This window comes from Stylophora pistillata, chromosome 6 (assembly GCF_964205215.1).
Source record: "Stylophora pistillata chromosome 6, jaStyPist1.2, whole genome shotgun sequence".
Lineage (NCBI taxonomy): Eukaryota > Metazoa > Cnidaria > Anthozoa > Scleractinia > Pocilloporidae > Stylophora > Stylophora pistillata.
Window position 1 is genome coordinate 805,837 of NC_142524.1, and position 27,681 is coordinate 833,517.

Genomic DNA, 27,681 nt, shown 5'->3' on the forward strand with positions numbered 1-27,681 from the left:
TAGATGTCGTGAACTCCATTTAGAATCAAGGTCACTAGAAGTCGAAGTTGAATCAAGTTCAATTTTGTTTTTTTATGCAGTCAGTTAAATCACTTAAAGCGAGGGAGGCCTGGTCATAGAGGTCCTAAAGGAAACCCGGGCCCCCAAGGAGTGCGGGGACCTCCCGGACCTATGGGCCCTCCAAGAGCTAAGGGAGAGCCTGGTCGGGCTATCTCAGCCCCATCAATTGTAGCACCTCCCATCTCCATGGTGGTGAACGAGACTGATACAGCCACGTTTCGATGTAAGGCTGATGGGTATCCACAGCCCAAAGTCACGTGGTTAAAAATTTAACAATTTATTCTTAACCCTTCACATCCTAACATCCGCATGCATATTCTCCATACTGTGCTCTATATGTTTCTTAAGGTACTGACAAGGAGAAATTTTGTAACAATCAAGATTTTCTTTAGTCGGTAATCATTTCCTTTATTCTCCTGACCTTTATGTGTGATTCAGGGGTGATATTGTAAGGAGAAATTAGATGCTGTATGGTTAATTCACTGGCAACTCTTCCTTAATTTTGATCATCTATAAAATCAATGACAACAATTTAGAATTGGAAAAAAGGAAAAAGAAGAAAAGTCTTTAGGCATGAAAGTAAGGAAACTGGAAATTTTACCCAAAAACAACAGATTGTTTGAAAGAGAAAATGTTGAAAGTTGTGCAGAGAACCTGGTTACAGCGTTGATCTAAACGAGAACATAATTTTGTTTTAGTCGTAAAGCGTACTTCCACTTAAGGAAGTAATTTAACCAAAAGCAATACTGAATAATATTTTTGTTAAGGCGGAAGTTAAGCTATTCTGCTTTAACAACGATTTTAAACTTCTTCCTTTATCAAGAGCTTCACCTTTTGTGTCTTCTCAAAAGGAATTAAACACGACGAATATATGAAATTCATATATCTGAACTGCGGTTATAGAAACGTATTTGTGCACGATCCTCGCAGTAAAGAACACAATTTAAGCAATAGTGAAAATCAGACCTGAAAAAATTCAGTGAATCAAGAACCCTACTCTCGTACTAAAACCTGGCGTAGTGGTGACAGCGCTCACCTTCCAACAATGTGTCCCGGGTTCGATTCCCAGACCCGGCGTCATAAGTGGATTGAGTTTGTTGGTTCTCTACTCTGCTCCGGGAGGTTTTTCTCCGGGTACTCTGGTTTTCCCCTCTCCTCAAATTCATTTCATTTAGAGTTTATTTGCAGTTAATTTAGAGTTTATTTGCATTTAATTTAGAGTTTATTTGCATTTAATTTAGAGTTTATTTGCATTTAATGAAGAGTTTATTTGCATTTAATTTAGAGTTTATCTGCATTTAATTCAGAGTTTGCATTTAATTTAGAGTTTATTTGCATTTAATTTAGAGTTAATTTGCATTTAATTTAGAGTCTATTTGCATTTAAGTTAGAGTTTATTTGCATTTAATGTAGAGTTTATTTGCATTTAATGTAGAGTTTATTTGCATTTAATTTAGAGTTTATTTGCATTTAATTTAGAGTTTATTTGCATTTAATTTAGAGTTTATTTGCATTTAATTTAGAGTTTATTTGAATTTAATTTAGAGTTTATTTGCATTTCATTTAGAGTTTATCTGCATTTACACACGACCCCACAAGCTGTTCAGCTTTAAACATTATCGTGTCTAAATAAAGGTGTTATTATTATTATTATTATTAGGAGTGACTAGCGTCTCTCTTCTCCTCACGATATCGCTAAAAGGTAATGATCACTAAAGAAGCTGTTGATTGTTGAACAAATTCTCCTATCAGCACCCTAACAATTTAGGGAGAACAGTATGGAGAATATGCATACTGATTTTAGGAACACTTAGGGTCTTAAAATAATTGAGAAGAATTTGCTACCTTTCTATAACATGAAGAAATGGTTAGATATTCTAGTCTTCTTGGATAGGGACGAATAAATGGAGGTCCCGCCTCCTGCAGTGTTGGGGGTAGGAGACGTTAATTTCTCACACACAAGATTACTGTGTGATGAATGTCCCCCCCTGGGGTGGGGTGGGTGGGTGTTTTAGAGGGCCACTAGGGAGAATACTTTCAAAGTAATTGGTGTCACCCTCTTTAAAATAAAGGTTATTATTATTATTATTATTATTATTATTATTATTATTATTCGCAACATCTCGACTCTGTAGTGAATGGCTACATCCGAAAATGGCTTGATATTCCGATATCTGGAACACTGAGCAATGTTTTCCTAGAAAGCAATAAATTTGGTCTTAATATTTGTCCTTCCTCTATCAAATTTACTCAGTGTCAGTCAGTTCTCCGAAATTCATGAAAAGAGTCCCCAAGTGATTCCTTGAAAGCTCTCTGGAAATCGTCAAGCTGTTACACTTATATTCAATATGATGTGTACAAATCCACTAAGGAAGTTCCTAAGGATTTCTGTTCTAATCAAGGGGATAAAATGCAACACCACCTAACATCTCAAGGTTTCTTCTTCTCAAATGTTATCAAGTATTCGTTGTCATCTCTTAATTCTATTTGGTCAGTGGCCCAGTCTGCCGAAGAACATTTACAACTTTACCATCCGCTACATCAACAACTCTCTTCCTACACGTAAGAATTTGGTAAGATGGGGATTATCACAAAGTCCTGATTGTTCCTTTTGCCTTAATCCTGAGTCACTCCTTCATGTTGTCGCTGGTTGTCAACAATGCCTTGATCACTTTACTTGGAGACACGACTCAATCCTTAACTTCATTGCTAAGTCCCTTCAACCTGTAATTAATGTTAGCTCCTCAATCTATGCAGATGTTACTGGTTTTCTAAATCCCTCAATAATAACTGGTGAAAATTATCGTCCAGATCTTCTTTTCCTAACCCAGTCCAAGTGCCTATATGTTCTAGAATAAACAGTTGGTTTCGAATCTAACTTGTACGACAATGCAGTGCGTAAAAAAGAAAAATATCGGAACTTGATCAAGGAAATGAGTAGAACTTTCAGATGTGTGAAATTTGTAAATCTCTCCAAGTCAGCTCCCTTGGCGTTTTCTCAGATGAATGCTCTACGTTCTTAGGCATGATGAATGACAGGCATTGCCAAAAAGCAGCAACTTTACATAATCAAGAAAATGATAGATATATATAGCTATTAGAGCAACATATTACGTCTTTTGTTGTAGAAATAGGAATTGGGACAACCCAGATTTGATGCAATTTTGATTTTTCTTTTGTGTGTGTGTGTTGAATAAGCCAATCTCAAGCATCATTTGTAAATTGCCTATACGTAGTGAGATTTACAATTGTACATTTAAAAACACAAATAAAGTTTCTATTAAACTAGCCTCTGAGCATCACCGTGTGACATTTCCATTCCACGCCCATTTTCTTGTTTTGCTCTGTTATGAGGTTCGATCTTTTGTTCACCTGGTTTGGTCAAAACTTGACACATTTGGCAATTAGTGTGCAGTTCGATCTCGACATGAATCAGTCCCACGAAACTAATCACAGAGAGAAGTAACGATGACAACACCAATGTGTTAGAAACTGATTTTGCTTTTTAATTTTTCCATGAAATTGTTCCAAATAATCGTAATATCTTATGAACCGGACTTAAATTGTTTGTTCCGATAAAGAGATAACTTCCACGTTTGCTGAAACGAACGGGAACGCATTGCGTATTGGCACAGAATCCTAAGGCTTTTATATCTTATCATTTCCGGTTCCTGCTTTCTTTGCACTCTTGTCTAAATTCCTCTGGGAGTCAAATGTGTGTCAAACTTAGTGCTGGTGAGAACTTCACGTCTGACCATTTCCGGTTCAGTTCTCCTTGCATTGCGGTTTTAAAATTCCAAGCATCTTGTGATGATGGGAAGACCTAACAAATTGACCTGTCTCATCAACATCATTTACTGAATTAAAAGAACTTAAGTTTTATCGAGAGGTCGCGTTAAGAGACCAACGTGCTCATCTAATTTTTGTCAAATGCGCTCGTCCTTTGAGAAAACGCGTTTGCAGCTCTTTTCCAACCTAACTTACATTTCGCGATCGATGTTCTCAGTCTCGTTGGATTTCTTTCCAATAATACCAAATGAACGCTTAGAACGAGTTTACGATTTTACAGTAAATAAATAGAAAAATTAGTTGCTTAATTCTCTCAGAATCAAATTTTGACAATGGATACGGTTAGGTCAGTCGGCGTCACAACTCAAAACTTCTTTGCACCCTACTGCTTTCAAATGACAGTGAGCGGATCGCTGAAGAGTCAACGTTTCATTCTTCTTGTTTTCCCTGCCATTTATTTCATTCTATGAATTTCAACCATAGGTCGTTAAAACCTAACCCCTCCATGTTTCATATCGATCAGGGTATTAATAACGGGATTCGTGACGTCCTGACTACTGAAAGCTTTTGACCCCAGAGTGACTAGCATCTAATTTCACCTGAAAATATCACTCCTGGATCACACATTAAAGGTCACGAGAATAAAGAAATGTTTTTTGTCGCTTTTTACGACTTCGTAGCTGACATTGTCCTAAAGTTACGAAGGTTTTAATTCTATTCCACGCACCTCTATTTATCGCGTGAGATCCCGAGCGGACAAGATGGGCCCATCCTGCCCGCTGGGATAGCCAGTGAGAACACAGGATTCGCTATATCTTAACTACGGGCGCTGCCAGCCATATGATAAACATCCCTCTCAATTCAAACTTACCTTTCTGTGCATCACTATGTGACATATCCATTCCACGCCCATTTTCTCCTTTTCCTGTGTTATGAGGTTCACTTGGTTTGTTCAAAACTTGACACATTTGGCGATTACTGTGGAGTTCGATCTCAGAGAGAAGTAACGATGGCAACACCAAGGTCTTAGAAACTGGTTGTGCGTTTGATTTTTTCATGAAACTGTTCCGCAAAGTCTTTGAACCCGACTAAAAATTATTTCTTTCGGCAAGGCGACAACTTCTTCGTCTATTTTGGCACAGAATCTCAAGGTTCTGTTTAACTGATCTATTCCGGTTTCTCCATTCCACATTTGTCAAAATGCCTCTGGGAGTCGAATGTGCTTCAAATCGCGTTAACTAAACCCAGTGCTGCTGAGAACTCGACGTGTGACCTTTTCTGGTTTCTGCTTGCATTGCACCCTTAACAATGCCTTTGGAATCGAATTTGTGTCAAATTGCTTTTTAAACGTCCTGTGCTGATAAGAACTTGACCCGTTTCAGGAAGACATATCACTGAATAAACAAAAGTTAAGTCCCTGTCAGTAAGGAATTAGCCTCTTCGAACCCTAACCCAATCATAGTTACTTGTCACTTTTGGGAAGTTTTCCCCCTCATATTTAAATCCCCACTCAGCAGAATTTCTCCAAACCAATAATCTAAAAGATTTTCGTCCCAATTTCAGCGGCACTATTGAAAAATCAGCTCTATAATAGTTAATCTAAGCGTAAAAATGTAACCCTATCCGGTGACACATCCCCATTTATCTTTTTGCTTCTTCGAAGTACCTTCCCCCCTCCCCCCAAGATATACAAAGACGTTGAGAGAAAGCAACGTGTTCATCTGTTTTTGAAAAGATCACAGATGACATAAAAATGTGAGAAGAATAAAAAAGTAGCGCACGTGGCGCTGTAGAGTCGTTACTAATGTTCTCACCAATATATAAAATTCTTTACGGTAGTAACAGCTTTCGTTATAGAATTCATACATAATTACAAACTGGAAACTCCGGGTTCGAAGAATAAAACAAACGAATCACAACACATTCGCCACATTTATTCAAATTAATTGTGTTTGTCAAATTTACGAATGAAAAACGTAGCGTATTTCTTTAATTTACAAAAAAAGCCTACATACGTACAAATGATAAAACGCCTCCATTGAACTGCAAGGCGAACAGAATTCAAATGAAATTATCGACAGAATAATCCAGAGTAATTCCAGTCTGTCTCTATACAGAAATTTAATTTACCTTAAACAGTTCTATAACAGTGCTCTTCAGTCAAATCAACGAGGCGAACTTTCCAGTACGAATTGCTGACTCAGGTCAGGATATAATATTCGAACTAAATATGTAACAAAACTAGAAATCAATTTAAGTTACAATATGATTTAATATATATTTATCTATTGAATTTAGGTATACTTTACGACATGTATAAAATAAATCGGGAAAAAACAGGGCGGCGATAGCAGAGTTTGTTCAGTTGTTGTAACGCAATTCTGGCGGGAAATTCCTGCACAATCGATTGCCACTTTTTAAACCAGTCTAGTAAGTTGTCAACTTGTTTTAACTAGGTGAACAAGTCATGAATTGGGAAAACTGACATCATTCTCTGACAAAATAAGACATGTTTGCAAGAGTCTCGCCTCTATCGACACAAACTAATCACAGCTATGCAAGAACATTTTATCTGCAAGCTGTAAGTTTGTCTGTCTCACAAACAAGCCCTCGTTTTGAGAGAAACATCAAAAACTTTGAACTTATGAAGTAAATCGCTAAGCAAAGAGAAATCTGAACGCTTTACGTGTAACGCTTAAAGGGCTATTAAAACGTTGTTTACTTAACTGCTTACTGTATTTAGCAAAGAAACTGAAAGGATTCGGCTGGGAAACCGTCCCCGAACTGAACACAATGGAATTGTTGTCCTGGCGGCTTAGAGCTCTGTTTTGCTCATTTCTTCAGCGCGAAAAAAACTCTTTAAAGGTTAAACCTAGTCTCCAGTGAGGTAAATATATTGCTATCAGATCACATCAGTGTTTCCATTTCATCTTTACCCCCTCATACTGCACCGAATGATGCGCAAATTAAAAACTGCACCTTCAAATTTAGTTAACGTATAACCAAACCTTCTCAAAGCATTACATGTTGATTAAATTGCAACGGACTATCTTGGAAATTATTACTTGATACTCTCCTCACGGTTTCAAGTATCAAGACGGTACTTTTTTCACTCCTTTTTAGTTTGTTCGTGAAATCTTTCAACACTTGACTCCCTGTCTTGCTTGAGCCTTTTGTTTTCATTTCTCTTTTATTCAAGTTTCCTTGTGTTTTCATTTTCCCTCCATTTTGAGAACTCTATTGACTGTCTCTAGTAAATTTCTATTTCTCCTTGGAGGAAATAGCATTGTGTAAAGCTGCCATATTTCGCTTTCAAATAAAATACATAACTAACAAACTTTACAGCAAAAAACAGTACAATTCTTTTCTAAGCATCCTAATCCAAATTTACGTACTCTGAAAGACTCGTTTGTAAGCGAAATACGAACAGCATTCAATTGTGCGAGGACCAATGTTGCAAACCATGCGCCGAGAAGATTGTTGGCGGTATTCAATTCTTTCGTAGTATCCTCGGTGAGGCTCTCGGAGAGGCTCGTTCACGTTCGGAACCGTTTTCGACACGCCAACCCTGCTTCGGAGGCGCCGTTCGTCTACGACCTTTCATTTTACTGAGTTCGTCTCCAAACACGTCCCCAGTTCTTAGAGCGGAGATTAAATCATCGAATTCGCCCCGATTATCTCCCGCTGTACTCATCTTTTTGCTGTTTCTTACTGGCGCTTCGTTGTTATGAATGATTTTCTTAGCCGCTGATCTTTGTCGGTCTCTTTCCTTTTGCTTAAAGTAAAAAGGAAACGTTCTGAATCTTATAAAAACAAATTTTTTTCGTCAATAATAGCTGCAAAGGTGTCAAAACCACCTTACATTTCACATCTATGGGTTATTTATTTTAAAATCCATAATTAAAGCCAAGTAAGAATCTTTTATAAAGGAATCCTTAAAGCCTCGTTCATCCCAGCAAATGTATGGAATATTTCTGACTTCAATTTCTGCGATAATGTGAATCACAAAGACTTGGTTTGAACTAGGACCTCTTCTGCCGGAGTCAAGTACGTTATTCCAGTTCAGAAAAATAAAAAACAGCAAGGGAATTTCAAAAACAAAACAAAACATAACAAAAAATCACAAATCTGCTTTACCTCAGCCAATGCTCGCGCTTTTCTTTCTTCTTGTTCCTTCCTTTTCTTCATTTCCTCGTTCTGATGTTTTGCTTCCTGCAAGAAAACAAAATATACACTCTGATTAGAACCTGGGTGTTAATTAACACATCTATTTTATCTTTCTCTTGACAAAATACATATTCCGCTCCGGACGTCCTGATATGTAATATAAAAAGGTCACTGGCTTCCGGTAGTTGACTGTTAAAAGAAAGGAAAAACTTACTGCAAATGAAACCAGGAATGCTGAAAACAGGCCGAAAAATTCGTCAGACTGAAGCTGTTTTGGTTCCTCCCCAAACATGGACACTGCCTTAGCATACTGAAGAAACAGCAACAAGAATTTATCGCTTTATTGTACAGAAAGGAAACTTCGTTAGCGTAATTGCATAAGTACTTTGAACAATAAGCTGTTGAATAAACCACTGAGCTAATTCCTTTCCTAAATGGAAAGCTACACCAATCTTCAATGTAGTGTCAAATGAAATCCAGGATTGCACTGACTTTGCTTGGTTTTGAGTGGTACAGAAAACTTGCACAACTCTCCCAACCAAACAGATACAAAACTGAACCCAATCACAACTCGGTCGCCTACCTTTTCCCGCGCTTTGGGCGGTTTACCTGGTTTTTACGTAGAGGTTATTCCTTATTCTGATTGGTGGTTACTTTAGTTTTGGTTTTACAACAGCCAATCAAAAAGCTCTCTATCTGTGAAAGATTGACAGATAAGTCAACTGACAAACCGAACGCTTTAGACAATCGAAACTTAACCTTTTGCTTCATATCTTTCCAAGATTCGTCCAATTCAGACAACGAAAACTGTGCCACTTTCACGAAAGAGCCAATCGCTTCCACAAACTTGTCGCCGTGAATTCGTTCCTTCTTCTTTTGCTGAAATTCCAGCTCCTACGAAACAAGTTGATGAGTAGATTCACAAAGAATTCACACCAAATTTCCAGAGTGAGTAGAATTTTACAAAGCTTAACTTACCTTCTCGACCTCTTTGAGTTCTTTTTTTATGGCAGCTGATTCACTCTCCAACTCACCCAAACTGAAATAGAATAAAGACTTTTTCAAGGATGGTAAAGTTTACGTCAGCTTGCAGGCCTTTAAGCCCATTCTTCCTGGACGTGTTTCGGAGGTCGGTATACTCCATAACAATCGCGAATTGCCAAAACTCCTCTAAGACTACCAGGCCTACTGAATACATCCAGATAACAACGCAACGTCAAATAGAGAAACAAACATGAAAAAAAAAAAAAACTGTGTAAAACTCACTTGACTTTAGCAGCTGTCCTTACGTGTCCTAGTTCTTCTTCTAATTTGAGCACCTCAGGATACTGTAAATAAGAGGTGCTTTATCTTAAAAACAATATCATATAATGTACTTAAAAAATGATTCGTGGGAGCTCCAATCCTCCATTCCGTTTATCCCTGAAACTTGTTTCAGCGGGTGGAAACTGCTAAATTTTGTATGCAATTCGCTTACCAAATAACGGATATAGTAGACTTGTGCACACGCTCTCTAGATGTAAGCTTCAAGCATTTTTTTCTTGTTAATGGTGGGGGGTGGGGGGTGGGGGTAGCGGGGGGGGGAAGGGGGAGGGGGAGCCAGAGCTTCTGACTCTGAGGCAATAAATCCTTATGTGAGAAACTTACCTTTCTTTCCAGCACCATGATCAGGTAGTGAAGAAGAGTTATTTTTGAATTGGAGCTTGACTTGGTATCAATGATTCTGTTTAGACTGCCCAGCTTAAATCCTAACGAAGAAAAACAGTAAACATTTTCCACGCCGCCTAGATTAGCTCGCTATTTGCAGGCGGTGTTTATTGTAAGTAATTGTTTCGGAAGACCTAATAAACTTGAAACTTGAAACTCAGTGACTTAAAAATTCTAACATGGCCCCGAGGTTAAGGTAAATTAAACAAAAGAAATAGGTTTTTTATCCTTCAACCTCGATGTGATTTCTATTGTTTTATTCCCCCAAACCTTGAAGCCAAGTTTAAATTTATACATCGAAAATGCCCTGTTGATAAAGAATTTTTATCTTCGTTAAATTTTTAAATTTTCAACGTGATTTTGTGGAGTGTTATATTGAACCACAAAGCTGTAACTAACTACACTATGATGTCTCACCAGCAGCATTTCCTCTCGCTCCTCTGTTCATGTAATTACCAAACGCCAGAACAACTTCAAGTAATATTCTAAGTCTTTTACTTCTTTGAAGTTCCTTGGATGCTTCCAATACAGCTGCGGAAAAAAACATTCAAGACAATTGACACTTTCTCCCACGATTTTAGATCTCGATGTCTCCGCTCAAAACCACGTTCTAAAGGGCTTTGACAACGACAAAAGAAGGGAAAACAAATAAACTCCGTTAGACTGTTTACAGCCACTCATCAGTGCTTATTTAATCTACCGCCAACCTCACAGAGCAGTACAAAGGGAATTATGATGCAAAACGAACAGCGCAAGAGTTCGTCCACTGTTGTCGAAGAATTCGTGCGATATTTCGAGCGAAACTTAGTGACTTATCCCAGAATAAAATTATCTCAATCATAACTTGAAACTGATGGCAATACGGTGGCCAATTTACCATTTCAACTTTGTTGATATATCCAAATTATGATGGCAATAAGTACTGATATAAAAGTAACTATAACATTAAAGTTCAGCATAGCATTCCCCTACCTTGCACCTTTGGTTTAACCTCGCCCATTCTCTCGGGAAATCTTTTCTTGTAAAACAATGACTTTAACCTCTGCTCGTAGTGGACAATTCTGCAACGTTTTCAAAAATGCAAACGTTAATGCAAGACAAAGTTTTATCGATCAATATACAGATAAACTTAGCATCCCACTACATACCTTGACATGTCATATAAAAATCTATCTGCGCGAGCAAATTGATCGATTTCTTTGTTGTGTGCATTGAGAAGATTCTTCTCGTCTGAAGTAGGGACGTACTTGAGAAGCTGTAAAATAGACACAATAACAAATAAGGTCAAACGTCTACGTGATAATGGAGCTAACTTCATTCCTTTGTCCCACGTTTGTGACAAAAGTTCAACACGTTCATTTACTTAAGATTTTTTTTTGCAATTTCCAGTAAGGAAAAATAATGGAGTGGGTAAGTTTCTAAGGAAACTGTAGTGCTGCGTCGGTGCGGGTGGCAAGGTAATTTTATCATACTGACACAATCAACTAAGTTGATAATGTAAGTTGGCCACCGAAAAGAGTTTAAAAGCTGCCGTTTTGAGCGTTAGCCCTTCATCAGAGCAAATGACGAAGGGCTAAGGCTCAACTGAAACGACAGCTTTTAAAGTCTTTCCAGTAAGAAAACTTTACTTTGATACCTGTTCCACCATGTCTTTCGACAGCTCATCATTTGCATCCACTGAAAGAATCGCTATAGTTATTTCTTCATCCGTCATCTTCAGTTTCGAAAGCAGAATGCCACAGTTCTAAAGAAGTCGAATAATTCATCGTTAAAACACTCTCATTGATATCAATGTATTTGAGAAGAAGTTTATGTTACTGTAGCACCCATTTCCTTCAACAACCTGAAAGTTTTTTAGGAACCAGTCCAACCTCTCTTTAAATCACGAAAATACATTCGTGGATGACGCTGATCGATTCGTCGATGGTTCAGTCGATTCTCACCACTCGTATTAAGGGAAACACAAAGCAACCGTAAGGGAGAATTCCTGCACTGATCAATACACACCTGCGCGCGTCTGCTGTCAATAAGTGACATCTCTTTTGGTTTTGATATACTATCTGCACCGTCCTTGTTTTCTTTCTAAATTCATAATAAATAAAATGTAATAAAAGAATAAAAACAATAAACTGATACACGATCAATTATGTTTAATAAAAAAGAATGTCGAAAAACTAAGACTGTACTGAACTTTAATTTCTTTGGCTGATGTCAAAGTAAGGATAAACTGTACCTCTTTTCTTTGATACGCCGAAAACATTCTATCAAAATCTTCAAAATCCATGACAGCATACACCTGAACAATACAAGCAAATTCAGTGTGACTAAAAAGAGATTTACCGACATAAACATAAAGGGAGAGAGAATTTTGGGTGGAAGCCAGCGGTACCTGCGCATTAGTCAAGGGCTAATCATCTTCACGTACAGCCCAGGCGTGGTACTGACTAAACTGCTCAACTTCCAAGTCCGGTAATAAACTCTTAAGACTAACATCAAATCTATCTATAGGAGAGGGCGTGCTACCATTACCTTCTAAAGGGCTCCAGATTAGAAAGAGAAAGCTCCCGGTTTTTTACGAATTTTTCCTAACAGGATGACGAGTTTACATCTACATATTACTATAAATAGTAATAATTCATGAACAATTAATGGGTACCTTATAATAATAATAATAATAATAATAATAATAATAATAATAATAATAATAATAATAATAATAATAATATTTATATAGCGCCTATCCAACGATAGATCTAGGCGCTTTACAAACTGAGAGGAAATATAAAATTAAAGTTAATCAAAGTAAATAAACTTAAAATTGAAGTAAAAACATATTAAGTCTATTTCCTAATGGCTAAAGTAAAAGTTCTCAAAAAGGTAGGTTTTAAGTTTATGCTTAAAAAGATTTAAGTTCTCGCATGAGCGTATGTTGTTGGGTAATTTATTCCAAAGTTCAGGGGCTGAAACAGAGAATGCTCTAGAACCATACCTTTGCATCATCAATGTCGGTCCAAACAGTGCCTTTTATTTTAGACTAAAAATGAAGAAAAAGATACAAGAACATTAAGATCATCATCAATCAAATTAGTTCAAAAAAGGCTAACCTTTTAAGAAGAATTTTTCCCTTTTCAGCAATTGACACCTGACGACCATTTTCGAAAATCCTCGAGACACATACCATGATAATTTGGTTATATCAACTACGTTGATATTGCAAGTATTCGTTACGGGGGCCAATTTACAATTTACAATTACAATTACAATTTATCGCTTATAGAGCGCTATTTACAATGACAGATCAACAGCGCTTTACAATCAATCCTAACCCGCCCATCCCACCCAGGGGAGGACATCCATCACACAGTAATCTCGTGCGTGGGAAATTAACGTCTCCTACCCCTAACCCTGTAGGAGACGGGACCTCCATTTATTCGTCCCTATCCGAGAAGACTAAAATATCTAACCATTTCTTGATGTTATAGAAAGGTAGCATATTCTCCTCAATTATTTTAAGACCTTGAGTCTTGGTCCGGCCGGGGCTCGAACCCTCGACCTCCCGCACAACAGTCCAGCGCTCTATCCATTGAGCCAACCGGGAGGCGGTTAGCTCAATGGATAGAGTACGGTTACGTACAACGGTTACGTACAAGAGCACTACTTACATCCGGTAATTTCAACTTAGTTCATATAAGCAAATTACCTTGTTACCCCACCTACGCAACACCACAGTTTCTTTAGAAACTTTCAGCTTTTACACATAAAGATCTTGTCTCAAAAGACTCTAATGTTACCAGCTTCAAGTATGTCTCTGTAGTAACAAAGGACTAAGAGTGTTGAGTGGAATGCTGCTTCGATGCAAGCCACCCTTCAATATATTTCAGGTTTTGATCACAATTAACCGGTATCCATCTATACTAAAGAGTGGAGAGAAAAACTGGGAAAGGAAAGTGTCATGAACATAACAGAACCAGCCCGTCAGGGATAAACCCAGGCCTTTAGATCCCAAATCCAGTTCACTATCCACTAAGCCACCGCGTCCACAACTATTTACAGTACACTATACGTACAAGAGCACTACTTACATCCGGTAATTTCGCCCAATTGAAGGACTTCAGAGGCTGAGATGGTTTTGGCGCCTTCCTGTTCGGTTGTTTGCTAAACCCGAAGAACCCGCCATCTGACTTGCCACCGGGTGGTGGGGGAGGGGCTGGAGAGCCTGATAAGCCACCAGGTGGGGGAGGTGGCGGGGGAGCTCCTCCCGGAGGAGGAGGAGGAGGTGGTGGTGGTGCAGCAGCCCCCCCTGGCGGTGGAGGAGGAGGGGGTGGGGGGACTACACCTTGCATTGGTGATTGCTTGGCAGCAGCCGCTGCACTGGTGAGGTTGGAAATCTTGGCGTCGTCTGGTATTGATCCACCAACACCTTTGAGGATTTCTTCCAGCTTCAGTCTTTCTTGACCTTCAAGTTCAATCTTGGAGGAAACAGATTTATGTGAGCAGTCGGCGGAGTATAGAGTATGGTGTCACGAGAGATGACTACATTGAAGTTGACTGTTAAACGTAAGTTGCGTGACATGACACTAACGCATTTACGATTAGATTAAAAGGGAAATAGGAGACACGACAATCGGAGCGATATGTTTTTTAGGAGAGAGTGTACCAAGTTTGTGACGTGGTGAATGTTGACGGCAAGCACTAAAACAAGGAGTTTTTAGAGTGTACCCCACAAGTTCGGTACCTGTCAAGATTGAACAATATTCGAGACATACATTAATGTGGCTCGTTCTGCAAAATTTTCATGCCAGGAGCAAGCGCACCTGAGAATGTCATAGTCCTGGTAGTGGCACAAAGAACCTCTCTCACCTTTAATTTCGCTTCATTAAGTTTAGTTTCTTGTTCTCGGATCTGCTGCATGGCTTCCTCTCTTTCTTGAGATTCTCTTTCAAGTTTCACGGACATTTTATCAAATGCTTCCTTCAGTTCTTCCTATGGAACAATTCAAAATGCAATTAAAGTGGGCAGTAAAGTTTTCAAGTTGGGATGTAAGTGCAATGCAGCTATTTTTTCTGGCTCAGTTGGGTCCCTGTGCCAAATAGATGAACTGTGCAAGGTAGGAAAGCCGAAGCCAGCAAGTTCCAATCTTTCGCAGCTCGCTTACAATGGTACCTCCAAGTAGCGACGCTGCAAATCAAGCTTCGCCGTTCTCTGAAGAGGAAATACTGATTACCACCACTCCCGAAAAGGTACGGTGATTATTACTATTACTATTATACCCTAGAGGCAAACGTCCGATTGGTTTTACTGAGATGGTAACACACGAAGCCATGCATTGTGTTTATAAAGTCACTTGAGCTCTTTTGCTCTGAGCCTCAGTGTTGTATCCAGGCATCTTACCAGTTCTTGTTTTTTGCTATCGGCTTCTCTTTCTTTCTTCTGGAGCTTGGCTTTAAGACCTTCAACTGTAACAACGACAAAAGAATAGTTATTTGTAACAAAAAAAAACGCACTCTCACCAAAACAAATCGTTTAGAGGTCGTGGCTATTTAATTGATTGACTAATTCCCTTTACAATGTTCATGTGAGAAGGATGATAATATTGTTTTTAATATACAAACAAATAAAATAATGGACATTAATAGTTATTCAAGCCAACAGAGGTTTCCGAGTACAAATATCCACTGAACATTGCCAATTTTACTAGTCGGAAAAAAAAACAGGGAAAAAAAACTTGATCTATTGGCTCACCGTCTTCTCCAAGTTCCTCCCTTCGTAACTCATCTTCATGAAGTAATCTGTACCAAAAAAAGGGTCAAAACAACCACAGTTTTAATTCACAGCATCAGTGAATGTTAACAAGAAAAGGAAAGACAAGCAAAGACGTAAAGGCCAGTACAGCGTGCTTAAGAATCACTCCACTCACGTGTCTAGAATGTAGTTCACATTGATATCCAATGGCGCCACATCCGGGTCACTGCCGTCATCTTCCTGGACAGCGATTTGCTGAACGACTCTGTCAATCAACTGCCAAAGTCTACGAGCCACACCATGATCATCTTCAATAAAAAAAAATACATTGGTAGTGATGCTGTGCTCACGCGTTAAAGCGAGTAATTGCTTTCACTATGTGTGCAGAACCGTTTACATGTCTTGCACCATTACAGGCACTTAATACACGTGCACTTCCCGCACATTACACGTGCAACGGCTCGTAACAGAAAGCTAATATTTAAATCAATAGTTCCCGTTTGCCGTAAGCCTCACGCTTAAGCTCCTGATTCTACATGAAGCAAACTTTCAACAAAACCACAGATGCAATCAAATCAGATCAATAATAATGGCTGGCGTTAATGATAACTATGATGGTAGTGAAAATAACGATCTAAAAACTGAAATAATCCAGACTCACTCGGAACAAGGAGCAAATGATGAAGAATTGACAACAGATGCGGATACGCTGATGTTGTACATAATTTCCTTCTGAGAACGTCAAACATACAGCTCGCACTTCTCAGATCAATGTAAGGCTACAAAAAAACAGAAAAAATTCAAGATATTTGTAATACTTTTCTGCAAATATTATGTGAAAATTCATCACCTGACGAGGGAATTCCGCATTAAAGGGCGCGCGAAAACCGATATCGCACTAATTCGCATAAATGAATAGAAATAGATAAAAAGGGGTTACAATTTGACAATAGTTGTTGCGTATATGCAGAGGTAAAAAAATATCACTTAGCCTCGTTTTCAACTCGCAATTCCACGCTACATGTAACTACCTCGCTTTGTTAAAGTCCCTATTCACCCCCAGAGGTTTAAATATATTTACATTCTTTGCGTTATCAGGATTAATCTAAAAAAAAAAATTGTTTTTGATTGGTTAAATATTCCTCGAGATATGCCGCCTCAAAGTTCGTCCTTTGGCCACGCCCTTTTGATTTGGCCGGGCGAAGTTAATACTGGTAACTAAAAGTCCCTCATGATGTCACAGCCAGAACGTCTTTCCATCGATGTGCCTACATTCACGGTATTTTATGGAGGAATACGTCTTGAGACAAATCTGGTGAATTTGAACAACCAGCCACCACGCAACAAGTCGGCATCTTCACATCATTTTACAACAATAGACACATGTTCTTATACAAGAAGTTAACATTCGTTCTTGCTGTGACGTCACTTAGAGGTAGTAGGTCCGAGACTCGGCCCAATAATTCTCTCCCGGCCAAGTCAAAAGGGCGTGGCCAAAAGAGTAACTTTGAGGCGGCATATCTCGGGAAATATTTAACCAATCGCAGAAGTGGTTTTTGGAGATTAATCCTGATAACCCAAAGAATCGAAATATATATAAACCTCTGGGGGTGAATAGAGACTTTAACCAATCGGAGTACGAGATGTTTTTCAATTATGCGATTCTAGAACGTACCCGAATAGATACAAGAAGTATTCAGATACTTACCATACCATATCTCTTGGAGAGGTCTTTTTCATCATTAAGCCTTACAATGTCAAAAAAGTTCAAATGCCTGAAAAACAGTAATGAATTTTAAAAATAAGGCGGCAAGGTTATCACAGCTGTCAAAGAAAAAAAAAATAGCTTTTCTCCACTTTCCAATGTCATCCCAAGTTTTAACTGTTTTTTTCATAATTTTTTATTTTTACTGTAGAATAACTGCATTAAAAAGTTTACTCCTTTTTAACGAAAAAATTAGCATAGTAATGTGGAAATGTTCTTTGTGGGATGAATGTGTTGTTTCTCTTTTGACGAGGTGGAGTAGGTTCAAAACTTTTACATGAAAGTTTGAAGAAATTGGCATTGCATCGTGGAGTCTTAATTACACTGCAGTTGCCGACGAGTCAATTAAGACAAACCTGTCAAGAGTCGCATTTTCCAAAGTTCGCAGCTTTTCAATGACTGGCTCAATTCCTAGCATAAGGAACTCGAATCGGAGATGAATACGAAACTCGAGATGTTCCTGTGGGAGAAAAAAGGTACTTTGATAATAGCCCATTTCCGAGTTACCTTTGGCCCCTTTTGCAAAGCGAGTCCTGGTGCTCATCCTTTCATATAATAATAAGTTTTCATTCTCATGCAAATTAACCTCACTTTCAAACGAATGTTTGAGCACCAGGCCTCGTTTTGAAAAAGACGCCAAAAGTAATTAAATGGCCTATTGCAGAAGCACGCGCTAAGAAATGAGCCATCGCTAAGACTATTAATTCAACAGATTCCACTAGTCACCAAGCGCATATCTCAACATGGTTCAGGATTGCTGAGAAAAAGCTTCCAATCAGTGCTAGTCAATCTTTCCGCATGATGCCTCTTCCTTTTAAAAACAGAATTAATTGTCCACAGTTCTGCTCTGACCTCCCCAAAAAATAAGAGAATGATAAAGTGTACGAACGCGGTGTTATAAATTATTCTAAATATAACCGGTTGGTCCTATTGTATGACCCACTAAACGTATGCAGAGCAATTTTCTGGTGTTTTCAAAAAAGATCAGCCTCACAAATCAGCAAATTTTAGGATTTTCTGTAACTTTTAAGCCATCATGAAAGCATCCTAACAAAAAGTTAAGAAAATTAGTCAGAAAATATAATTATTATTAAATATATTAGAAAATATCGGTGTAACAAGTACATTGTACTATGGGCCTACCGCTCCTGCTCCATATTTCAAAGCTGCATTGATGAATGACATTATGGCTATCTTCAAGTTAAATTCTTCCCTGTATTGCCCAGTTGTACGGTCCAGGTCATTGATCAATGTCTGAAATGGAGGAAAATTTCACAGACATGAGTCACTTGTTTTCTCAAGGTGAAAGAAAGATCCGTTAACCAAAATATAATAAAACTCACCTGGAATCTTGTTCGTTCCTCATTGAACCTCTGAAAGTGAGTCATGGCATCTAGAGCCTTTTTGTGACCTCCAGGCACCAAACAGACAGCTCCAAGGATTTCTAACACTGCAAGAAGAGACACAAGTCATGGTCGAGTAGACCATTGGAAGTCCATCTTTGTCACATTTTCATATATGCATAAAACCCATTTAAGGCATGTACTGAGTAAAACTATGAAGTGTTCCATTTTCAGTCCCTTTTCACATAGAATCTATAGCACAATACTTTTCAAGAAATGAGTTTGCATCCCTCCCTATTAATTAAAAAAAGACTAACCTAAAGAGAGGAGAGATTCCAAGCCTACATAACGATATGAGCAAGATTGGCAGATTGAGGCAGATTGCTGTAACTGGATTGAAAATCACCAGCCAGATGAAACTTGTAAAGGTCATGTTGTGTTCATCTTGGCAATCAAGCTAAAATCCCTTGATGAAAAGTGAGGCAGGCTGCAATACTAAATATACCTCAGTGTAAATTCTTTAACAGCAATTGTACCTTAGCCTGCCTTTTTTATCAGCATACCTTGTATTTTGGTTTTGACATTTTCAGAACTCATACTTTGAGCAATGACATTTATACATGATGGATGTGCCAACACATGTGCTCTTCCATGCTATAAGAAGAGGAGAGAAACGTTACTACCTACAATCGTGCAAGCAGATTTTCAGTAAAATTAAAACAGTAAAAATTACTGTCAGTGGTGATACTCACTGAGCTGTTCATCAGTGCTTTAAAACATCCTATTGCAGCTGTATGAATTTTACTTTGACTAAAAAGAAAAAGAAAATTTCGTTAGGATACCGTTGAATACACGAGCCTGATTCATTTTAAAAAGAATTAATAAATGGAATAAAAAGCTGCCATATTTGTGAAAAAATGCCCTCTTGCCTGCCTCCTGCATTACTACACAAGGTTAATAAATAGTCTAAAGAAATACATCATGATTTGTCAAATATAAAATTTGAACTGTACCTTGTTGCATAGTCCATATTTTCTAGGAATTCTAATAAACAATTTAAACCTTCTAATTCGATAAACCTATGAACAAATCTGCAAAAGATAAAAAAAAAAACAGAGAGAATTAGGCCTCCTTGTCTACAAAATTTAATGTATCTCTATGGCATACCATGTGGGACAATATTGTTGGCGCAAAAATAAAGTGCAAAGTTAAATATAATTGTATGCCATGGATCAAATAAATATGATATGAATGGAATATAATATGGTATGGACCAAATACACATGATTCATACAGACACATATTTGTATCATTGGTTTCCACATTCTTTTCAAAAACAATGTCGACTGTGAATCTGTTTGTATCAACTTTTATTCTTTGCATATATAGAGATAATTTACAATATAAATATGGGGTAAATGCTTGAAAAATATATATGGTTATGGTGCCCATTGTCAATTTGGTCAGTGGAAGATTGATAAAAAATAACATGGGAGCCTGTGACAGGATTGATGATTTAGAGCAATTTTTCGAGAGCTCTATTCCATCCCTTTTTCGTCAAGCTCGTAGAAATCTTCACTCTGAAAACATCAATGTCTTGGAGTATTTTGGACGCTGATTAGATGATCATACATATGTTGTTAGGTGTTTCATATTATTTTGAGTACGAAGTGCAAAGCACTGGCGAAAGTTTACTTGAGCCACTTTATCTCTTGTACGAAAAAATCATTGGCTTAAGAAGTCAGTTTCTAAATCTTTGTTGCATGCTTTGAGACTAATGGTCTGAACGGCTCCTCCACTTTGAGAACGGCTAACTTCCTGAGTTCCAGCTCCAGAAACTGCTGTTTGAGTTGAAGTTTCAGGGTTTGAACTTGAACTATCGGAAGACCTAGCTTGCAAGGCTCTTTTTAATTGAGGATGATCAATAATCTGTCAAACAAGGAGGTCGACAGTGGGAGTAGAGTTTGCCATAATTATTCCTTCTCTGCTCGATTCCGCGATCAGATGCCAAGTTTTCCCGCTTTCCAAAATAACACTGCTGGCCAAAGCGATAATGGGCACAATAGCTGTATATATTTTTCGTACTTTTGTCCTATGACCGATATACATTTTCATGTCATATATTTATTTATTCAGTACCATATATTGACTTGGTCCATGCCACATATATGTTGCACATACTCTAGTCATATATTTATTTGCTTTTGCATTTTATTTTTTGGGCTTACAATATTGTCCTAAATGGCACCCAATATATCTCTACAGCCGTAACTACATATGTAAGCAGGAATGAAAATAAATGTATTCATTTCAGTGCTCTTCAATTTAAAGGACAAACGTATACATACCTCAAGGGCTGAGTGCGCAGTGCAGTCTTTAGTCCATCAACAAGTTTTGCTCTTGTCTCTATTTCCTCCTCACTCTTAAAAACATATATCTGTCAAAAAAAAGGATTTTCTACTGTCAAGGCAAGTAACCCATACTGCCCAAGTTTCCTCCCATACTGCCCAAGTTTCCTCCCATACTGCCCAAGTTTCCTCCCATACTGCCCAAGTTTCCTCCCACTTCTGCATCAAGAAGCAACTAAGAGTAATGCCACTCCCTCCCCTCCATAGGATGCTAATCTATTGCAGGTTACCACCCCAACATTTTGTCGGGGTTCCATAACAATTTCTGGTACTCTTGAGTGGAGAGGAGCACTGCAAAAGTAAAATGTTTCTTTCCAATAAAAACAACAGCCAGGTCTTATTTAACCCATAACTGTTTTCCCTAAGTCCAGTGTTCTAAAAATATGGCCGCACTTATATCTAAAACAAGTCAAAAGTCAACATCAAAGTTGCCTACGTGTGAAGAGGTCTGTGAGAATATACAGACGACTGGCATGTGGGACTTACTGAATGAAGGCTCTTCAACTGATCTGTGTAGTACTCGGGGTAACTGGTGGAACTTAATTCTTGTTGTTCCTAAAAATTTGATGTTAAAGAATAAATAAATGATAAAAATTACACAACTTGTGCACCTAACGAGTCAGTAAATTGTAAGGTGTGCAATACAGCCATGTATAAATATTCATCAATGTCCACTGCTAAATGAATTTAACCACAAGTTTCCCACATATTCCATCAGGTTTTAATGGCAGCTTAAGGACCTTAACCAATGTACATGAAAATTCTTGGTTAGAAACATGAAATATCTATGATCCATCATCACTGTGAATGGTTCTAAACAATTAAAGAAGGCCATCCTCTGATATTTGTGCTGAAAACAAATTCACAAACAATCAGACACTGGAGATTAATGAAGACAATTGGAAAAATTGCATAAAAAGCAATGAACTAAACCTTTGGCTCCCTCTTATTGATACAGAAGCAGTTCTAAATTATTGTTTGTCGCTCCTCTTCTTTTTCGAGACTACAAGAGGTTTAAGCATTCAACCCTCTCTGAATCTATTGGCCTCTTATACTGACTGGCAACAAGCTAACAATATCTTTGCCTCAATACCGAAAGAATTAAATTAAAGAAAAGCAGACAGGTTGTCTCTGAAAACAAGCATTTCTAATTTAATTCCCACCTTAGGTGTTGTTTTCATCTATTTTATATATTGAAACAGAACCTTAACTTGTTACAACCTACGGTCACTAATGTCGATCTCTACGTCTGAACATGTATGCAGATTTTCCATACTGAGGTAAAATAAAAAGATTCATATAATTGTAGTGCACACGTACAGAATAACAGAATAAAAACAAATAACCAAGTAAAGATTAAACAGAGCCTACACAGAACATTTTTTGGTGAAGGGGTTAACCCTTTCGCTGCCAAAAGTACAAATTCGTACGCTCTGACACTATCCATACTAAAAACCTCAGGGGACCCCCAGTTAGTATTGTTTTGAGTTTGCAAAAATTATTATGGTTTGTCTGGTCATGTTCCTTCATTCGTAGCCATATTTCTCGCTGTTTATAAATTTGACCAGTTTTTTTGCGAAAAAATTTGCTCGCGCAGTACTATCCTTTGAAAAATGGCGTCTGCATGCATTCCAGTCGAGGAGGCACGGCAAATTGTGTTAGAGGACGATCCTAACCAAGTTTTCTTTTGAGGGAAAAGGACACTATTTAGACTTGTGAACTGTATCTTTGAATGTACATTAAGTATTTCATACTGCTTTTTTCCTGCGCCTACACTCCTGAAGGTTGCTATGGATTGTAATTTTTTTATACGAACAGAACCATTTTTACCTTATTGTTCATTTATGGTTCTTTGTGTCCTTTGTGGCTACTTTTTTGGTGATTTCAATTGAAGCTAGCTTGTTGTTACTCAATTATAGTTCTGCAATATCACATGTCCTCTAATTTTTGAAAACTGCTAATCCGCACCTTGATGAACAGTAAAAGGCATAACTTTGGTTGCAAGGAAGATAATTGGATGGAATAAAAAGTGTTCGGTTCCTGAAATAATACACTTGCATAATACAAAAGTTATGCTCACAAGTATGTTGATGCTTTGTCTTAGTAGAGCAGGAAAAACAAAATACTCTTCAAACATTTTGTTATGCTTGGCTTTTCTTGCTCCAAATTATGTGCACAAGGACCCATATGTAACAAAATAGTCTTAAAATGATGGTAATTTTTCTGCTGATTAAAATGATATATAGTTTGTTGGGGTTAAACTTAAAATGTGATGAGCTGTGGCCTGATTTGTCAGCTTACATCACAGAAAAATATTGAGTCCCCAAGAACCTGCCAGTGAAAGGGTTAAAAACAAGAACAAATAAGCTTCAGCCACAAGACAAGGGGAATGGGGCCATGCTCAGCAAGATAATTTTTTTTTAAAGTGGGAGGGGAGGGGGGGCTAAACCTCCCAGCCCCTCCCACTGCACACAGTCCTTGTCAAAGAATGGTGAACAGAGTCCCATTAAATATAATTTATGTGAAAAATGTCTTTCAGTGCACTTGCACATCTGTGCATTTATAGAAAAGTAATTAATTATGCAACTGTATGATGTACTGTAAAGAACCTGATCAACACTATATGTCTTATCAATTGCAGCATTCCTCAATAAATCTAAAGTATATAAAAATACTCGGCTTAATGCTCTTGCACAACCCAGTTGCCACATGCAACTATCTTTTGTCTTGGGCCAGGCTGAGTGATCCTGCTTTTTTAAAGATGAGCACCCAGAAAACAACCCTGGAAAAGGTAACCAGAGTGATTCTTTATAGCTTTACTATGTCTAGGTCTATAAACTACTACATGGCGAGATCAAGATGAACTTAGGGATGAAGTAGTTCTCTTGAAATGATTGTAAAGGAAGTAATTTACACCTAGGCTTCCCTTTATTTTCATTCTATATTTACTTTTGTGCAGCAAATGACAATAATATAACTTTACAATCATGATAAAAGAAAAAAAAATTGGAAAAAAGTGTCTTATGGAATCAATGATTGTGATTGTCTTGATAACAAAATTGCGCGTCAAAATGAAAACTATATACAATTGGTAACATCACACTGTTAAAGTTCTCATCGTGTATCAACAGGCATATACATGTATGTTCAGCTACATTAACCTATTGACGTCCAGTGCACCCGTAAGCGCCCATGTGGACCCACACCCTTTCTATGCCTTGTGACGTCATCGCTTTTAACCCTGGAGCACGACTTTGAGCACGTACTTGAACAGGTTGAAAATATCTTAAAAACGATACCAGAATGAGCGCAACTGAGTGAAGGAGATTGGAGAAATAGCCAAAAAACCATGTAACTTTGACCTGAAAATCTGCACGAAAATCTTGTTCCATTACCCACCTACCTTTCTGAGCATGTGGTTTGAAAATAAAGAGTAGTTTCCTAAAAAATCTCTACACCAAAATGAAGCCTACTAAATTTCCAGCAAGTGAGGAGAAACTTCAGGCAAGGAAAGGGGAAAAAAAGGGCAGGAGAAAGAGAAAAAAGTAAAAGTCTGTGCGTGCCCGAGATTTTCAGGCCGCCAATTTGCATTTCGATTGAAAGGTCGTTGAGTGTACTGCACAAGCTGTCAATGGGTTTGTGGTAAGTTTGAGCTTTTGAAACCACAACAGCGACCCGAAATCTGCTCGACTAGCTTCAAAACACAGTTTTTCACAAAAGCTGCGGCTATTAATGTGTTAAATCACAAGCAGCGACTCTTAGGGCTGTTCATGCATGACAAATTTTCATTGCAAAACCCTTGACAGTGAATGTAAGGGTAAAATGGATGGCTACCAAACCATTTAGAATAAGTTAAAAAGCTGTTTGATTGGCTAACGCCAATGACTTCACCTCTCAAACTAGTGTGTAATTATACATGTGGTTTTAGAGGTCAAAAATTCTATATCCACAACAAATACTTACGATGAATGATAGTAGAATGTACTGGAAAACTCAACTACCTATTTACAGACATATTATTTTGATTAAATCATCATTGAAAAAACATAAGTAAATGTAATTGTCAAAATCATACAATAAAGTCATGTACTAGAGAAATATTATTTTCAAAGAACTTAAGGCATTGGTTAAATAATATTTTTGTCTCTGCTGATATTTTTTATTGGCTCAGATAGCTGGTTAACAAGTTTAGGCCTAGAGTTGTCAAAAGAAAAACTCAAACAGCATTCTTCACATCTAAAATATTCCATCCTAAAGATGGTAAAGAGATCTTAAAAAATCCAAGATTTGATGATTAATGATGACTGATGTGAAATATAATCACAATTAATTTGGCAAAGTAGAAAAATGGAGATTTCTTCGCTAAGTCTTGACAAGGACTTTGATTCTTTGTAGCACAGAAATTAAAAATAGATATTTCAGAGGATCCTCAATTCGTTGTAGCAAAAAATAGATTTTTCAGTGCAACTTTGATTCGTAATACCAAATGGTTTAAGGCAGACAATATTGTCTGACCACAATAAAAGAGAAATGCCTTGACCAATATATTTGGATTTTGAAAGAATTCACTGAAAGAACAGTCACTGTTATAATAATTATATTTTTTTCTCAAAAACAAATCATTAATCCTCTCTTGGTTTTCTTGATAAAACTACTTGTCTTGTGTGCCATACAGATACAACAAAAAAATGAAAATATGTAATATTTTTGTTTGTGAGTTTAGTGATAAAAAGTGTTTTTAAAAATCTAGACAGCTGCAATCTTGGGCAATTATTGAAGCGCCTCAAAAATGCAAATTGTGAGTAATTCATAAACTTGTGTGTAATTCAAAACATTTTAATGTTAACTCCAAAACCTTTTTACTTTACACGAATTCCACTTTTGAATATTTATTTAGCACTTGTGTGCCGGTTTGAATATTCAGCATAACAAAGAACTACTTAAAAATAAAAGAAAAACTAGAGCTTTATGTAATTATTAGGACTTCGCGCATGATACCATCGGCACCTACAGCTAGTTGTCAAACACGGACCTCATTAAAATTTAATATCGCTGAGTTATACTGTGTAAATATGAAGTCCTCCAATATCAAGCAGTGAATCAACAGGTATCGGAAGGAAGGAAAGAGCCACATCTTACCTTCTTTTTCGATAGGTAGAGCTGCCATTTTTTCTCCGGAGGTAACTCAAACATGGCCTTCTTATGAACCGCAGTGAGGTCAAGCTCCTCCTGTAGAACATGAACAAAACGCGGATAAATATTGATAAGAAATAATCAAGATCGACACTTTTCTGATACGAAATATTTGTATTTAGTTGCAAGCATAGCTCGTTCTTCCCTTGTTTCAGGGATCGATATATTTGTGTGGTTTATTTTGGGCACTTTAATTTAAAAGTAAGTTTTCTAACATTTAGTCATAAGTTCAACTTATGTTGACTAAAATTGTATTGTGCACCATTAAAAAATTACTTGATGCGATTTCAAGAATCAGACTTTAGACCTCCTGTGTTCCCAACGGTTGCGCTTTATTTTTTAGAAGAAACGAGAAGAAACGCTATTAATAACTGATTTCGGACCTCGTGGAAGATAGTACGAAGCGATTAAAAATATACCATTCAAGGAAGCACTGATCGAGTCGAAGACGTCGATTACATATATTATATGCGAGCGGAGTATTGATTTTTCATTTAGAATCTATACATTTGGAACGATCAATTCGAATGATCGATTGATTTACTCGAAAGGCACTGCTCAAAATACCTAATCAAAGATTTAATCACAACTAACATCGATGTCTGGAGACATAACTTCATTGGCAAGCTGAATTTATAAAAAGTCGGAAATGATTTTGAAGTCGCTGGATAAATTTATTAATATAAACAATAGTCAGAGACGTGGAATGGTAGAAATTTGACTCAGGGAGAATTGATCGGACGCAGATTGCCTCTAAAATGGACATATAGGCAAATTTGTTGTTGGGAATTTCATATATTAAATATTAGATAAAACTCATAAATGTAAATCGTGAAGATCTATTGCTGAAATACTAGAGCGAAGTGAAAGAAACGACAATCTGTAATGCCAAAAGCACTTGATTCAAGTCCTTTGGGAATAATTTCGTGGAATCTTCAAGGCATAAATTTGTTCTTCTCTGCTATATTTTTCCGAGAAGAATAATAAACTACTGATCCAATAACGTTCGAGAAAATGCCAAATTTTGGCCTCTTGCACGTGTAAGAATCATAAATAACAAATCTAATCGAAAATACCTGCCTACGCCTCCTTGACAAATGTCAAAGAAAAGAATGAACATGAAACTAAATAACTTCTCCAATTTGTGGTAAACAATTCTAGCGTTAACTTTGAACCTCTATTCACATACCACAATCTCTGCAAACTTGGCATTGAGTTCGCTCTCTTCAGGCATCGGCTGTGAAAACTCCTGAAGCGTTTGCATTCCCTTTGAATGGTCGATGCCATAGCGAATTTCAGGGTGGTTCGAGCGAGACCCAAAACAGCCAACACCACGCTTTCGAGGCATTTTACAAACCAACTGTTATCTTTTCACATGAATCATGAGTATACACTGCCACATAAACCTTTAAGGATAGAAAAAGTAATGAACTGAAGGACAATAAACAGCCGTATTCATCAGCCGCTTCGCTGAATGACCAAAACACTAACTCGCGCGAGTACTGAA

The 27,681-nt window shown here is 37.5% G+C and overlaps 1 protein-coding gene across 1 annotated transcript; it reads right to left on the reverse strand.

The window, feature by feature from the left end:
* Positions 1-5,762: 5,762 nt before the first annotated feature.
* LOC111342827 (disheveled-associated activator of morphogenesis 2) lies at positions 5,763-27,681 on the reverse strand. Its single transcript, XM_022949948.2, has 31 exons — positions 27,364-27,681; positions 26,121-26,210; positions 21,468-21,536; positions 20,922-21,010; positions 19,587-19,664; positions 19,326-19,383; positions 19,137-19,227; positions 18,574-18,680; positions 18,374-18,484; positions 17,587-17,690; positions 17,174-17,240; positions 16,127-16,244; positions 15,641-15,773; positions 15,466-15,512; positions 15,115-15,179; positions 14,584-14,706; positions 13,806-14,192; positions 12,713-12,757; positions 11,957-12,019; positions 11,731-11,805; positions 11,360-11,467; positions 10,872-10,978; positions 10,696-10,784; positions 10,141-10,254; positions 9,664-9,764; positions 9,283-9,344; positions 8,995-9,055; positions 8,776-8,910; positions 8,231-8,326; positions 7,987-8,061; positions 5,763-7,624 (listed from the first exon to the last, which is right to left on the reverse strand). The coding sequence occupies exons 1-31, from the start codon at positions 27,520-27,522 to the stop codon at positions 7,340-7,342; spliced, it is 3,312 nt and encodes a 1,103-aa protein (XP_022805683.2). The 5' UTR covers positions 27,523-27,681; the 3' UTR covers positions 5,763-7,339.